The sequence below is a fragment of the Hydra vulgaris genome, chromosome 12, assembly GCF_038396675.1.
Source record: "Hydra vulgaris chromosome 12, alternate assembly HydraT2T_AEP".
NCBI classification, from domain to species: domain Eukaryota; kingdom Metazoa; phylum Cnidaria; class Hydrozoa; order Anthoathecata; family Hydridae; genus Hydra; species Hydra vulgaris.
In genome coordinates, this window is record NC_088931.1 from 38,112,501 (window position 1) to 38,126,724 (window position 14,224).

Genomic DNA, 14,224 nt, shown 5'->3' on the forward strand with positions numbered 1-14,224 from the left:
ATTTACAGCGTTTAATAATACTCCATTTGATTGAAGTTGTGAAATTGTTTTCTTTTAATTCCCATACTTCCTTAGACAACTCAGTGTCATTTTTGTATTTTTTTATGTTAAAAGATTTTTAATGGTTCGTATAACGTAGCTTAAATGAGGTTTCGCTTATCCCAATGTATACTTTATCATTGTATTGAGTTTTATTTGAGCTTATAGTGGCTTGGTAAACAATGTTGTTAGACAAGCAATTGTTGTTCAGTGGACAAAGAGATTTTTTAATGCAATTGCAGGCTTTTTCTGATAATTTTACATCACCATATAAAATATTTTTGTTGTGTGAGTTGATGATAGATTTGATGTTTGGCATACAGGAGTAGCTTATCTTAGTTGTGTTTCTGTTAAATATTTTGTGTAGTTTGTGGTTTTTAGGAAAATGCTTGTCAATTAGGATTAAAAAGCGTTGACCAATTTTGGTTGTAATATTTTTACTAAGTGGAGGATTGTACCAGATCATGTTTTGTTTGTGGTTATTTTTTCGAACATTTTTTGTGCTTGTTTTATATGTCAACTTATAAGTGTATCCCGATTGCTTTAATGCATCTTCATAAAGGTGTGTTGATTTATTAAAAATAACTTCACTCGATGAGTTGGCAGACAATCTTAGCTCGATATTTTTTGGAAGATTATTTATTATGCGAGGTGGATGGTTAGAATCAGCATGCACATAACTTAGGTTATTTTCAGGCCTGCTGCATGATTGAAAAGAATTTTGAGTAAGATTAAAAGTTAAATCAAGTTAGTTAACAATTTTAAGATTGCAATTGATAGAGATGTTGAGGTTGTTACATTTGAAAACTTGAACAACATGCTTTTTTATTTGTTCCATTTGATGGCCATTTTTGTTCTTAAAAACAGCTAACCCGTCATCTCGATATAAATAAAAATCATTTTTGTTGTAAAACTGCGAAAGTTGATCTAAAAGAAAAATCCCAACTAGTTCGCAAACTTCTGCGCCATCATAGGCTCCCATGGTAACATCAAACAATCCTGCTTTTTTCTTAATCCATGATATGCCACAGTTAAAAATGAAAGATTTTCTTGCATGACGTAGCATATTTTCATCAATTGACGGATAAAAATTATTTGTCAAATACTAAAAATTTACAAAGGTGTTTATCATCAATTTTTTGGAACCATTTTATCACATTTTGGGTATTTGCTATTGGTTTAAACAGAACCTGATTTTTAATTCAGAGTTGATATTGGATAAAATAAATTTGGACAATCTTCCTACCTCATTCTTTGCAAGATTTAAAAGATGCACAGTAGGGTTGTTTATGAAGTTGGCTTTGTGATCTTTAAAAGTTATAAAACAATCGGCAGTTCCGTTTATCTTGATTCTATTAAAAATATTGTGATTTGTCAAAATTTGCTCACTTTCTTTACTTACTATGTCCTTTAGATTTGGGTCGGCCTTTTTATAAATAGAAGTGATTGCATTTTTTAGAAGGTGGTTGTAATCATCTTTAGATATTTTGTACATGTTGGAAGTTTTGTCAGCTGAAGTTAAAGTCTTATTAGATTTGCGTAAAGATTTAACGTCATTATTTATTTTTTCTTGAAATGTGTTGTTGAGATTTATAGTTTCTAAATGCAGGCACAAAAATAAATTTCTCCTTTCATTATTTGATAGCGGAAATTAGTTTTCCATTACGTCTTCTTGTACTATAATGTCAGAACTCATTCTACGATAGTTTGTAATTTTTAAATGGTGTTTTATATTTTGTACTTCATGGCTGATGATTGCTGGTAGGCATGAAACTTTAAGTTCCATTAAAAGTTGTTTTTTCTAAAATTTAAGTATAAATCGCTCTGTTTTTGAAAAAAAAAAAAAAGTATATATATCGTATATATATATATATATATATATATATATATATATATATATATATATATATATATATATATATATATATATATATATATATATGTATATATATATATATGTAAATTATGTTAGTGTATTTTACAAATAGAGTGCTCAATGTTCTTAAAGAACAGAGCAATAATAAATTAAATTAGTAAAAAACACTTATCTAACTTTTATCTTCTACTTTAAGAATTTTACTTTGGAATGGGGAAAGTTTAATTTGGTCATTTGTTTTTATAATTTTTTAAGAGGTATTTATTTTCGTGCCTACATTTAGAAATTAATTCAGATTTTTTATTTAATAAATTTTCTTGATTTAAATGAGTAATTATTTCAAATTTTTCTTGCAAACATAGCATACATTTTCTGGAAATGTTATTATAGGCAGGGGCAGATTTTAGAATAGACCATTGTAAATTAAAATTTTTATTTTTTTCTTTTAAATCCCAAATATATTTTGACAGCATAATCTCTTTTGAATATTTTTTGTGTTTAAACGATTGTTTGTGTTTTAAACGATTGTTTGTTTGTTTGATCATTTAAACACAAAAAATATATAACGTAAAATATTTTTTTCTATAAATTGAATTTTTTTTAAGATTTAGTAACTCTTCCTGATGATCCAGCAATGGTGAAACTTTAAGTAGAAGATAAAAGTTAGATAAGTATTTTTTACTAATTTAATTTATGTATATATATATATATATATATATATATATATATATATATATATATATATATATATACACATTTTTTATAATTGACTACAACCAGCATAAAGTTTCTCATAAAAAGTTATTAGTTATATTACTTCGTATTATTATTAATATTACGAAATTATTATTTGTATTTTAGAATTTGTATTATTTGATGTTTTCTTATTAATACAACACAATTATACATGATGAACACTAAAATTTAGTTGTTTTATGACACTAAATTTTTATTTAATTTTTTTTTAAATCTTATTATTTTAAAATGAAGCATATTGGAGAAGCTAACTTTTTGGTTTCTTATAGACTGATCTCTTTTTGGTTTCTTATCTCTTTGACTGATCTCTTTGACTGATCTCTTTGACTGATCTCTTTGGAAAAAAAATTAGCTTCTAAAAGAAAGTCAAAGCTTAAAAGATCTAACTCTATAAAAATGAAAAAATAAACATTTTTTAAACATGTTTCTTACAACTCATATAAATATTCAAATATTTTTATAAAATAAAGTAGAATAAATAATTATCTTTACATGTACAAAAAAAATAAAATAAAATGTTTTATATTAAATGAGAAAGTTGCATAATAATATTTTATAATGATTTTGCATAACAACATTGCAAATGGAAGCAACAAAATTATAATTTTATTTAGAACATTATCTGAGAACAATGATCACATTATTTTTGAAAATATAAAATCAGTTGGTTCTTGTTTATATGCTTGGTCGCTATCAGGTAAGAAGTTAATTATCTCCCAAACAAATTTGTCATCTTGTAAAGTAGTGTATAGCTATTGGTTTGTTCAAGATTTTTTGAGATGTTATGTTGCTAGTATTGTATTCATAACAATGTGCCATATTTTTTTATGTGCAATATGTTCTATTGTGCAATATGTTTTTATGCCCAATATATTTTTATGTACAATATGTTTTTATATGCAATATGTTTTTATGTGCAATATTTTTATATATGCAATATGTTTATACATGCAATATATTTTTATGTGCAAAAAATAAAAACAGCCTACAAAAAGTGTTATTTAATTCAAACTAAATCATAGTTTTTTTCAATAGTTTATATTGATATGTGGGCATAATAATATCATTTGAACAATTGTTTATACTGGAAGGCTGTTTTAAAGTTTGAGGAATCTTGAAAATGTGAAAATTTGGCAATCACATGGAAAATGTGAGGAATTTTAGACATTAAGCTTGACTTCAATTTTTCTCATCCTCCTTGCTCCATTTTCTTTTTTTATGTTGATGGGATTTACTCTTACAATTTTGTTTTGTTACTTAGAGAATTTTTTTATTAAGTGATTTGTTTGTTTTTTTCAAAAATCTTTCTTTTTTTTTTCGTACACACTATTGCTAGTCACACTAACAGCTAAGCCATGGCCTTAATGCTTTTTCTATCCAATAATGTTACTTATTTAAAGAAGGATTTTGTGACCATTTATGCAATCTAGGTTGCAATGAGGTGTTGATTCCATAAATTAGCTGATCTATTAAATAAAAAGTTTTCACAACACGCTTGCTTAGTGATTTCTTTGACATTTTTAAAGCAGTGACCTCTTGCTTGAGTTTGTTAAAAACTAATTTTTTTAATTGTTTCCAAATCGTTAAAACCGTTAAAGAATTTAAAAAGTTAAATTATGTCTTCTCTTTGTCTCCTTTTTTTCAAGGTAGTCAACTCAAGAGCTTTTAGATGATTCTCATAGTTGATTTTTTTAATTGATAGTACTAATCGAGTTGCACAATGTTGGACTCTTTCTGATAAATCAATTTCACCCTTTCGAGAAGATTACTCCAAGATCTCTTTCAGATTCTGTTATGTTTAACTTTTGTTCATTGATATAAAGGGGTGATTTTTTGTTATTCTCGCCAAAGTGCATGACCATACATTTCAAAATATTAAATTTCACAAGCCAGTCTTACAAAAGTCCACTTAAAAGAGTCCACTTAAAAGCTAAATCAAGATCTGATTGCAAAGAAAGAGTTGATGCACAGGAAGCATTTCATTCAAAATTTTGGTGTCATCTGCATATAGCTTGGTTGGGTTTTTTAGAGTTTCAGGCAAGTTGTTTATAAATAGCACAAAGAAGAGTGGTCTGATTACTGACCCCTGTGGCATACTACTGGTAATTTCTGACCAAGAGGATACATTTTTGCTTATAACAACTCTTTGTTTTCTTTCTTTTAAAAATCCTTCAATCTATTGTATTGTCAGACCAGATATTCCATAAGCTGTAAGTTTAAGCAACAATCTTTTATGTGGCACTGTGTCATATGCCTGGCAAAATCTAAAAAAAAACATTAACAAGTTTACCATTCTCTAAGACAGCTGAAATAAATCAGGTGTTTCAAGTAGATTCGTTGAGCATGATTTGTTTTTAACAAAATCCTGCTGTTGCTTGTTTGAACTTATATAGTTTCAAGTTTATATCTGATTATGCCTTAAATTATTTTACATGCAATTGAGGTGAGTGATACCGGTCAGTAGTTTCCTGCTAAGGTTTTTTTGCCTTTTCTATACAGAGGAGTGATATTTGCTGATCTAAATTGCACTAGCATTTTGCTGGTTTCAAACAACTCTTTAAAAATATATGTATGTGGAATGGTGAAGGCTGATGCACAATTCTTTAAAATAGCTCAATGTAAATTATCAACACCACTTAATTTGTTTTCTTTAAAGTTTTTTAATCGTAGATGGACATCTTCATATGTAAAATCTTCAGTTGTCATAATGAATGTTTTAGTAGTTCTTAAATCAAAAGAAGGCAGTCGACCATCATCTTTTTTCACAAATGCAGATTAAAAAATTTTGTTTAAGATATCAGCAATATCTTTTAAATTTTGAGTGGTTTGCCTTTAATACTTTTATAAAATCTTTGACTGCTTGTAGATTGTTCATCTAGCTTTTTTAATCTTGTCTGCTACGTTTTTGCAAATCATTTTGTATTTAGATTTCAACACCGGGTCTTTCCATTTACATGAACAGTTTTTTATTTTAAATTTTGTTTGCATCTAATAAGAAACTTTAACCTAGCATTAACCCAGGTCTGATGTTCAGAGAGTTTAATGTCTTTTTATTTGGAGTGAATTGATTACATGCCACCTCGGTGTAAAAAATTAGTTCATCAAACATTTCTTGTACATTTTTATTACTGAAGCATTTTATCCAGTCAATATTTGAAATTTGATCAGGTATGAGTTTGGAATTAGCAAACATAAATCTTTGATTGTTTTTGTTGTCACGAATTGCATTATCAGACAAGATGAAACTGAAACATTATTAGATTTATGTTTATGTTTCCCAAACAAATTTTGAATCTATTTCATTAACACTTGCTAACTGAGTTATAAAGACCAAATCTAAGGTATTCACAAGTTGTTCATCTAGCAGCTGGAAAGTTTTTAGATAAAGAAAATTATCTGATAAAGAAAATTATCATTTAAAATAACTGCTAATTTATATTCAATTCCATTCTCATTTGAAATTGCATCAACACAACAAGATTTGACTAACTGATTGATGGGAAATTTAAGTTGCCCATGATCAGTAAGTCTTTGAACTTATTTTTGTCTATATATTTGTGTGCCAGGCCAAAAACCACATCAAATTCTGCTGTATCCAAAAAATCATTTAGCCTGTAGATACATCCAAGTAACTACTTGTCATTATCAAAATAAACAACTGCGCACACTTGTTCTAGTTTACAGGGATTTATAACAGCATCATTTAGTTCATAGGAGTCTAATGAGTTGTCTATATATAAACAAACACTTTTTGTCTGTCTGATCCGTCTTTACTATACAGATGGTAACCTTCAATGTTTACAACTGAATCACTTTTAAACCATGTTTCAGTCTCAGAAATTACATTTGGTTTCTATTTTACAGTGGTTTAGAACAGCATTATTTAGTTCATAGTTCGTAAGCTATAGTTCATGTACTCAAACCCAGTTCTGATATTTTCAGTTAAGTACCCATCAGAAATTTAGTTGAACTTGTTCCTGCACATTTCTTAGATATTAGATACTGTTAAATTTTCCATATTTATTTAGTTAATATTACCTAATATGTAATAATAGTAAAAAAATCATAGTAATGTAATATTTAATATAACAATGTATAATATTGCACAAGTTTACATACGTAATATAAAGCTCTGTAAGCTCTAATAAAATTATTAAATACATAGTAATTAATAAATACATATTAATTTATTAGGCTTAATTTTTCCATATCTGGTTTTGAGCCTAGTTAAAATAATAAAATATTTTAATAAAACAATATTCCATTGAACACAATCTTTACTACAATTATATCTGTTATTATTATGTCTGTATCAAAAATATGTGTGGATTGGCTGCGTGGGCCTATTGAATAGGTTTAACCTGTCCCAGTTCAATATTCTTTGTGCCAATGGAGTAGATATTTAAATTAACTGATTTAAAATTTAAAAGTCTTGAAAAATAAGTCTGACAGAGAAGAAATTAAATAAATGATTTAATGAATGAAATGAGTTATAATGAATGGAATAAAATAAAGAACAGGAAAGTCAAGAAGCAGCTTAGGGAAAAAAAGAAAATGAAAAATATGTTTTTTTCGCATTTAATTTTTTGTTTTTAAATTTATATATTTATTTTATAGAATTAATGGTAATAAAACCAATTTTAAAATTTTTGATTTTACATTTTCTTAATTTTTTCTGTGTTGTTTATATTATTAAAAATTGAAATTATAGTTAATAATAGTTAATAATGGTAAAATTAAACACTGTAATGAAAATTTATAATTGAAAAGTTAACATTGTTTAGTATTTAATTGTTTTTTATGGTCATCTGAAATTTTTCAATGAGAGGGTTCAGTAGCAATATAAAATTGTTTAAATCTTTTTTAAGCTAAACATCCATAGCTTCACATTTTTGTGGTTTAGACTAGTATCCATAATTCCATTTTTTTTTAATTTAAATATGACATTATAGAAAATATAAATTTATTTTTTAACAATCTTTTCCCACCAAAAACTTTTGCAGATCAAGATTGAGTATTTTTATTGTGATACTACTAGGAAGATTTCGAAGTTTTCAAGCTCCTTCTTCTCTTAATCATAACTATATAAGAAGGTTTCAGACTTTTCTTTGCTGCTTTAACCACAGCTAAAGAGTCTTGTCTGCCATTAGACATAAATATAAGTATTATATAAATATAAAATATTCAATTAAGAATTTTCTTTTAAATTTTAGATAGGAACATTGATCAAAACTCAAACAAAATGGCCGAAGCAAATAGTTTAAAAATATTTGGAACTGTTGAAAGATCTGGAGACATGCATGGCTACAGTATAAAAGTTAAAAAAAATTTTATACAATACAATGAAATCTTATCACCCACAATTTTTTCTAATGGATTGCTTAAGTTTTATGCAGAAGATGGCTCTCGTTCTAGTGGACGTAAGTAGACATTTTTTTTTTTGTTATTAACTATACTTAATTTGTAATAAATTTAAGGATTTTTTTATTTTTATTATATTTATTCAAAATGTCTATTTATTGGAATTAATTTTTAACCTTTAATTTTGAATATAATAATTTGAATATGTTTTTACTCATTAAAGTCTCCTCAAGACAAAAGTTGTTAAGAAATTGTTCTTCAAAGAAGGAAAAATAGGGTGTATTCAGGGTATTTGAGGGCTATTTAAACAAAAAGTTATTCAATTTTTTTGTTTTTTTTCTAATCATTTGTTAATATATCTATATTTTATATTTAAAAAATAAATCTATATTTTCATTTTAAAAGAGCATGTCATCATGTTTTTTACATATTCTCAGTTAAAACAATATTTAGGAGAAGAAAAAAATGAAAAATTTATGCAAGAGGTTATGAAATTAGCAAGTCATGTATTTTTATGCTTAAAGTTCATTCAGATGGACATCTGGAAAAACTGAACCTGTTTTACAAGTTTTTGTTAAATTCTAGATTTTAATGTAACCAGTCTTAGCAATGGGGGGAGGGGGAGTGAGGAATAGAGTCTTGCACTCTCCCCTCCCCTCCCATACCCTCCCCTTCCCCCCTCCCCTGCATATACCTTTTTTTTTTTGCATAATTCAACCAAAAAAAAAAACGCTATGATTTGAACTAAATAAGTGACTATCCATTTAAGTATTTTAAAATGAGTAACAATTTTCTACAATTTCCTTTTCTTTAAAAGTCTGCAATTTCCTTTTCTTTAGTTGTGAGAGTGATATCAGACTTTCTGTCTTTTTTTATAAAATTACTTTAAAATAACACCAAGATCTCTAAGATAAAATAACACCAAGATCTCTAAGATAAAATAACACCAAGATCTCTAAATGTTGATCTTACTTTGTTGACAGTTAAAGGTCTGTTCTACTTGTAATCTTCATTTTGGTATCTTTTTACAAACTGTTGCATCATTCCAATTGCTCATTCAGATTGATCATTGATAACAATTAACATTTTGGCAAAGTTTTCAAAATTCTTAAATGAGAATTTGGTGTGCCAATATTGGGGGGGGGGGGGGAGTGACAACCAGTCTCTCACTCTCTGATCATCCAACTCTATCAATGAAAAAGTTAGATAAGAAAACTCATCAACCAAAAGAAAGAAGAGAGTTACCTTCATATTATTTATGACATTTATCATATTATTTATGACATTAATTCTATGATTAAAAAATCTGGATTTGGCATTTGGGAGGAAAGCATTTGGCATCAGCAATGGCTGCTTTTTTATCCATAGAGATATATTTTATTTAAAAGTGCCAAGGGAACAATTGTTGAACATGAAGCAGTATAAGTTTGTTTTGTTGATCCACCTATTCTGGTCTCTTTACTGTAATTTTATGATGCAACTGCGCTAATTGATGTTGATAACAATTTGCAGTGACTGTTTTTCCAGGTTGAAGAAGCTCATAGTACATTATGCCGCATTGATCCCACCATATGCACAGTAAGACCCTCTTCCCATGGATGTTTGGTTTTGCAGTCAAAGTTATTGGTTCGTCCTGACTAATCCACAATTTTCTTTGCTTTGGATTGTTGTAGTACACCCATTTTTCATTGCTAGTTATGATCTGGTGCAAAAACGACTTTCTTTGGAATCTGTCCTGCATTCTGCATTCTGACAGCTCATAGGGTACCCATATTCCTTCCTTCTGAATCATCCCCATTGCTTTCAATCAAAGAAAAACGACTTTTTGCATGGCACTGAGAGATGCAGTGAGTTGCTCTTGTGTATGAGCCAAATCTTCATCCAATAAAGCTTGAAGTTTTTCGTCTTCAAATTCTTTAGACTGTCCTGGCCAATCTTTGTTGTTGACATCAAAATCATCCAATTTGAAATGCTGAAACCATTCTTGCCAGGTTCTTATGGATGAAGCAGCATTGTCATAAGCTTGGGCAAGCATTTGGTGCGCTTCGGTGGCTTTCTTCTTGAGACGGAAAAAGAAAAGAGCTTCCCGCAAATGACATTTTCTGGCACAAAACACATATTTACAATGTTGTTTAGAGAAAGTCATATATTGATAGAACGCTGATAATACAGAGAACATTATAACTAAAATTCATGACATAAAAATAATTTTATTTTTGCAAAATAGAAAAACAACAAAAAATGCGGAAATTAACTTCTAGACCTAATATATATCCCCATCTACTTCAATAACAGCTTCGATTCGAGACCTAAACCAACTGCAAGCGTGCTTGAGATGGCCCTCATCTATGTTGTCCATTACTCAGACAATGGATTTTTTCAGAGAATCTTTTGTGTTGTGGGGATGTTTATTAACATCTTTATCAATGACGCCCCACACATACTAATCCAATGGATTCAGGTTGGGAGAGTTTAGATGACACAAGTTTGGAGAGATGTGATCATAAAAATGGTCCGCCAACCATTCCTGAGTGTTTTGAGTCTTATGTGCTGGTGCAGAGTCTTAATGAAAAATGTAAGGCCTTCCATTTCTTACTCTATCGATCCAAGGCTTAACAACAGTACCCAAGACTTCAATGTAAGCAGCAGAAGTGACTCTTAGTCCTTGCAGAAAGAAGTGTGGTGGCATCACATGTCCTTCATTGCTAACAACCCCCAAAATCATAACAGTTGCAGGAAATTTTGTGGGCATGACTGTTGGAACTTTGCAAGGGTCATCACACAGCCATCTGTCATTTCTTCTGTTTACTTTTTGATCTTGATCAAAGTTTTTCTCGTCTGAAAAAAACCAAAGCATGCCTTGCTCAGCAGGATGTTTCAGTTTGTTTAACAGCCTCTTGGACCTTATCAAACGATTCGTTTTGGTGGTCTCGGACCTCTTCTCATCACATAAAACTTGTAGCAAAGATTTTCATGAACAGTCCTTTGAATTGTGGTTTCTGAAACACCCAGCTCTTTTGCGGTGGATCTCATTGACTTTTGGGAGCTGTTTTTGTCAACGATATTCTGAACTTGATGAATAAATTCAGTTGTTCTAGTCATGTCTGACCGTTGCTTGTGCTTTTTATGTTTAGCAGCTTGATTACAATCACCATCATTTTCTTCTAACTCCTTGGAAATTTTAAGAACAAAAGATTGGGCGACTTTAAGAAATTGTACAATTTGTAAATTGCTATGCTCTGCCTTTAATGTTACAATTGCAGCATGTCTTTTCATTTCTTGTGTTAGTTTATTATCTGTCATTTTTAATTATATGTAACATAAAGAAATGATGACATTATGCAATGTTCACCTATTGTATGTATATATACACATACAATAGGTGATGCAACCTGTATGTATGTATATATATATATATGAAGTTTTTACAATAGTTACCATAGTTACATTTTATAAAATAAATAATTACCATGAAATTTTACAAAAGATTATACAAATGGTGTGAAGTAATTAATAATAAAGAAAATAGGAAATAAAAAGTAAGATAATTGAGAAATTATATTGTTATTGTATTATATTGTATGATTTTAATTGTGTATTAAGTAGGGTTTATCCATTTCAATATGGATACCTTCCTTAATTTTGAGCTCATCCTTTGATGTGGAAAGTTTGTTAACAAATATTCCATTAGATGAAACTATCTCAATTGCTGTGGATTTAATCTTAAAAAATAGACCAAACCTTAATACTTCCAAACTTGAATTTAAAAAACTATTTGAAATTTCAACCATACAAGCGCATTTTTTTATTTAAAAATGAAATATTTGATCTGATCGATGAAGTTGCCATGGGATCTCCATTAGCTCCAGCTTTAGCTAACTTATATATGAGTCATCACAAAAACATTTGATTACAAAACAATAGTTGCAAAAAAGTAGTTTTATACAAAAGGTATGTAGATGATATTTTTTGTATCTTTGAAAATGACAATGATGCACTTACTTTTCTAGAATATTTAAATAAAAAACATCCTAACCTCAAATTTACTAAAGAGGAAGAAGTTGATCTCAAAATTGAACTTTCTTGATATAATGATTAACTTTGTAAATAATAAATTTGATACTTCAACATTTTATAAAAAAACTTACAGGTTTACTGACTAATTTTACCAGCTTCACTAATTTATGTAATTATAGTACTTGTAATTACATAAATTAGTGAAGCACAACATGTAATTATAAACTAGGACTCATTAAAACTCTGATTGACAGGACCTTCAAAATCAACAGCAACTGGCTAAGTTTTTATCTAGATATTGTAAAAATTAAACAAACTCTCCAAAAAAATTATTTCCCCTTGAACTTAATTGACAAAACCTCAAAAAATTTATTAAACAACCTTATCTCCTTAAAACCATCTGATATACATTACTTTAAACTCCCCTACATTGGACAAATGTCCAATACACTTCAACACCAATTAAATAAATTTATTAAAAAGTATTGTAAAGATAATATAAAAACATGACTAGTTTTTACACCTTTTAATATATGTAGTATGCTTTCATCAAAAGACCCATTACCCTCAAATTTAAAATTCTTTGTTGTCTATAAATTTGTATGTTTCAGCTGTAATGCTGGATATATTGGTGAAACCACCAGACACTACACAACAAGGATTTCAGAACATTTAAATTCAGATAAGGCCTCCCATATTTACAAACATTTCAATTCATTACAAAAATGCAAAAGTTCAACAAATCTTGATTGCTTTTCCATTATTGACAGACCTTCCTCCAAGTATGAGCTCAAAATTAAGGAAGGTATCCAATTTGAAATGGAAAAACCTCTACTTAATACACAATTAAAATCATACACTATTACTATAACAATATAATTTCTCAATTATCTTACTTTTTATTTCTTATTTTGTTTATTATTTATTACTTCCTACCTTTTGTATATCTTTGTAAAATTTCATGGTAATTATTTATTTTATAAAATGTAACTACAGAAACTATTGTAAAAACTATTAAATTTTTAATGTAGCCAAAAAAATTGTTTATATACAGAAATTGTAACTAATTTTTTATACCTGATGATGTCGATTGGTATTGATGAAACATGTTGTCAAAAAATTTTAAATATATATATATATATATATATATATATATATATATATATATATATATATATATATATATATATATATATATATATATATATATATATATAAACAATAACATGTATTTTAGTATTGTTTATCTAATGTGTATAATACTGTTTATTTACTAGCAAATTTGGTTGCAAGTTGGAGGCAAAGTGAAACCATTCCTGAAGTTAAAATTAAAGGTGTCTTTGAAACAGTAGGAATTTTAAAACCTTTTTCTGTAGAAGTTCAAAAAAATGGAAAATTTGATTTGCTAATGGAATCGAAAGAGAGATTTTTTGATGAAGTACAAGCTGTTGTCACAATAACTCAAAGTAACACAATTGGTGTCTTAGATGATGCGAATCCATATGTAAGTATTTTTTACTGTATTATAAGGGTAGGTGGAGTTCGATAGGGTTGGTTGTTCAATGGATCAAGGGGCTCAGGAATTCAGAATTTCTCAAAGATCCAAACGATAAATTTCTAAACAATTAAATAAACCCATTTGCTGAAGTCCTTTTCTTACCAACTTGCCTCATGATTTAATCAATCATATATCTAAATAAAACCATATTTTTTATTGTTTCATACAACTTTTTCATGGTTGTTTTAAACATTTTTCTTGTCTTTAAAAGAAAAATATCTGAACAAAATGTTAAACAAATAAAATTTTTAAGTTTTATTGTCAAGTAATCTTAGTCTTAGAACACAAAAATTGTAACACTTTTGTCACATGTGTCACACTTTTGTAACATGTGTCATTCTTTTGTAACATGTGTCACACTTTTCTAACGTGTCACACTTTTGTAACACATGTCACAATTTTGCAACATTTGTCACTTTTTGTAACATGTCACACTTTTGTTACAAGACCAATGATGCACCAATGATGGAGTATCAATTTGTCTGTGGTACACCAGTTATGCATTAAGAATGGTCTCAGAGTTGTATAATACAGAAATGTTGGTACAAAATTTATTATTTATTTACATATCAGATTATTTTATGCTCAACTGGAGAGCTGTGATATAGTAAGACATT

The 14,224-nt window shown here is 28.2% G+C and overlaps 1 protein-coding gene across 2 annotated transcripts in view; it reads left to right on the plus strand.

Moving 5' to 3' along the window:
* The window catches only part of LOC101238972 (uncharacterized), a 57,240-nt gene that overhangs the window by 31,134 nt on the left and 11,882 nt on the right, over window positions 1-14,224 (plus strand). For both annotated transcript variants that reach the window (XM_065813153.1, XM_065813154.1), the window contains exons 16-18: window positions 3,286-3,368; window positions 7,885-8,091; window positions 13,327-13,553. In XM_065813153.1, coding sequence (XP_065669225.1) covers window positions 3,286-3,368; window positions 7,885-8,091; window positions 13,327-13,553 — 517 coding nt within the window. The remainder of the gene's footprint in view (window positions 1-3,285; window positions 3,369-7,884; window positions 8,092-13,326; window positions 13,554-14,224) is intronic.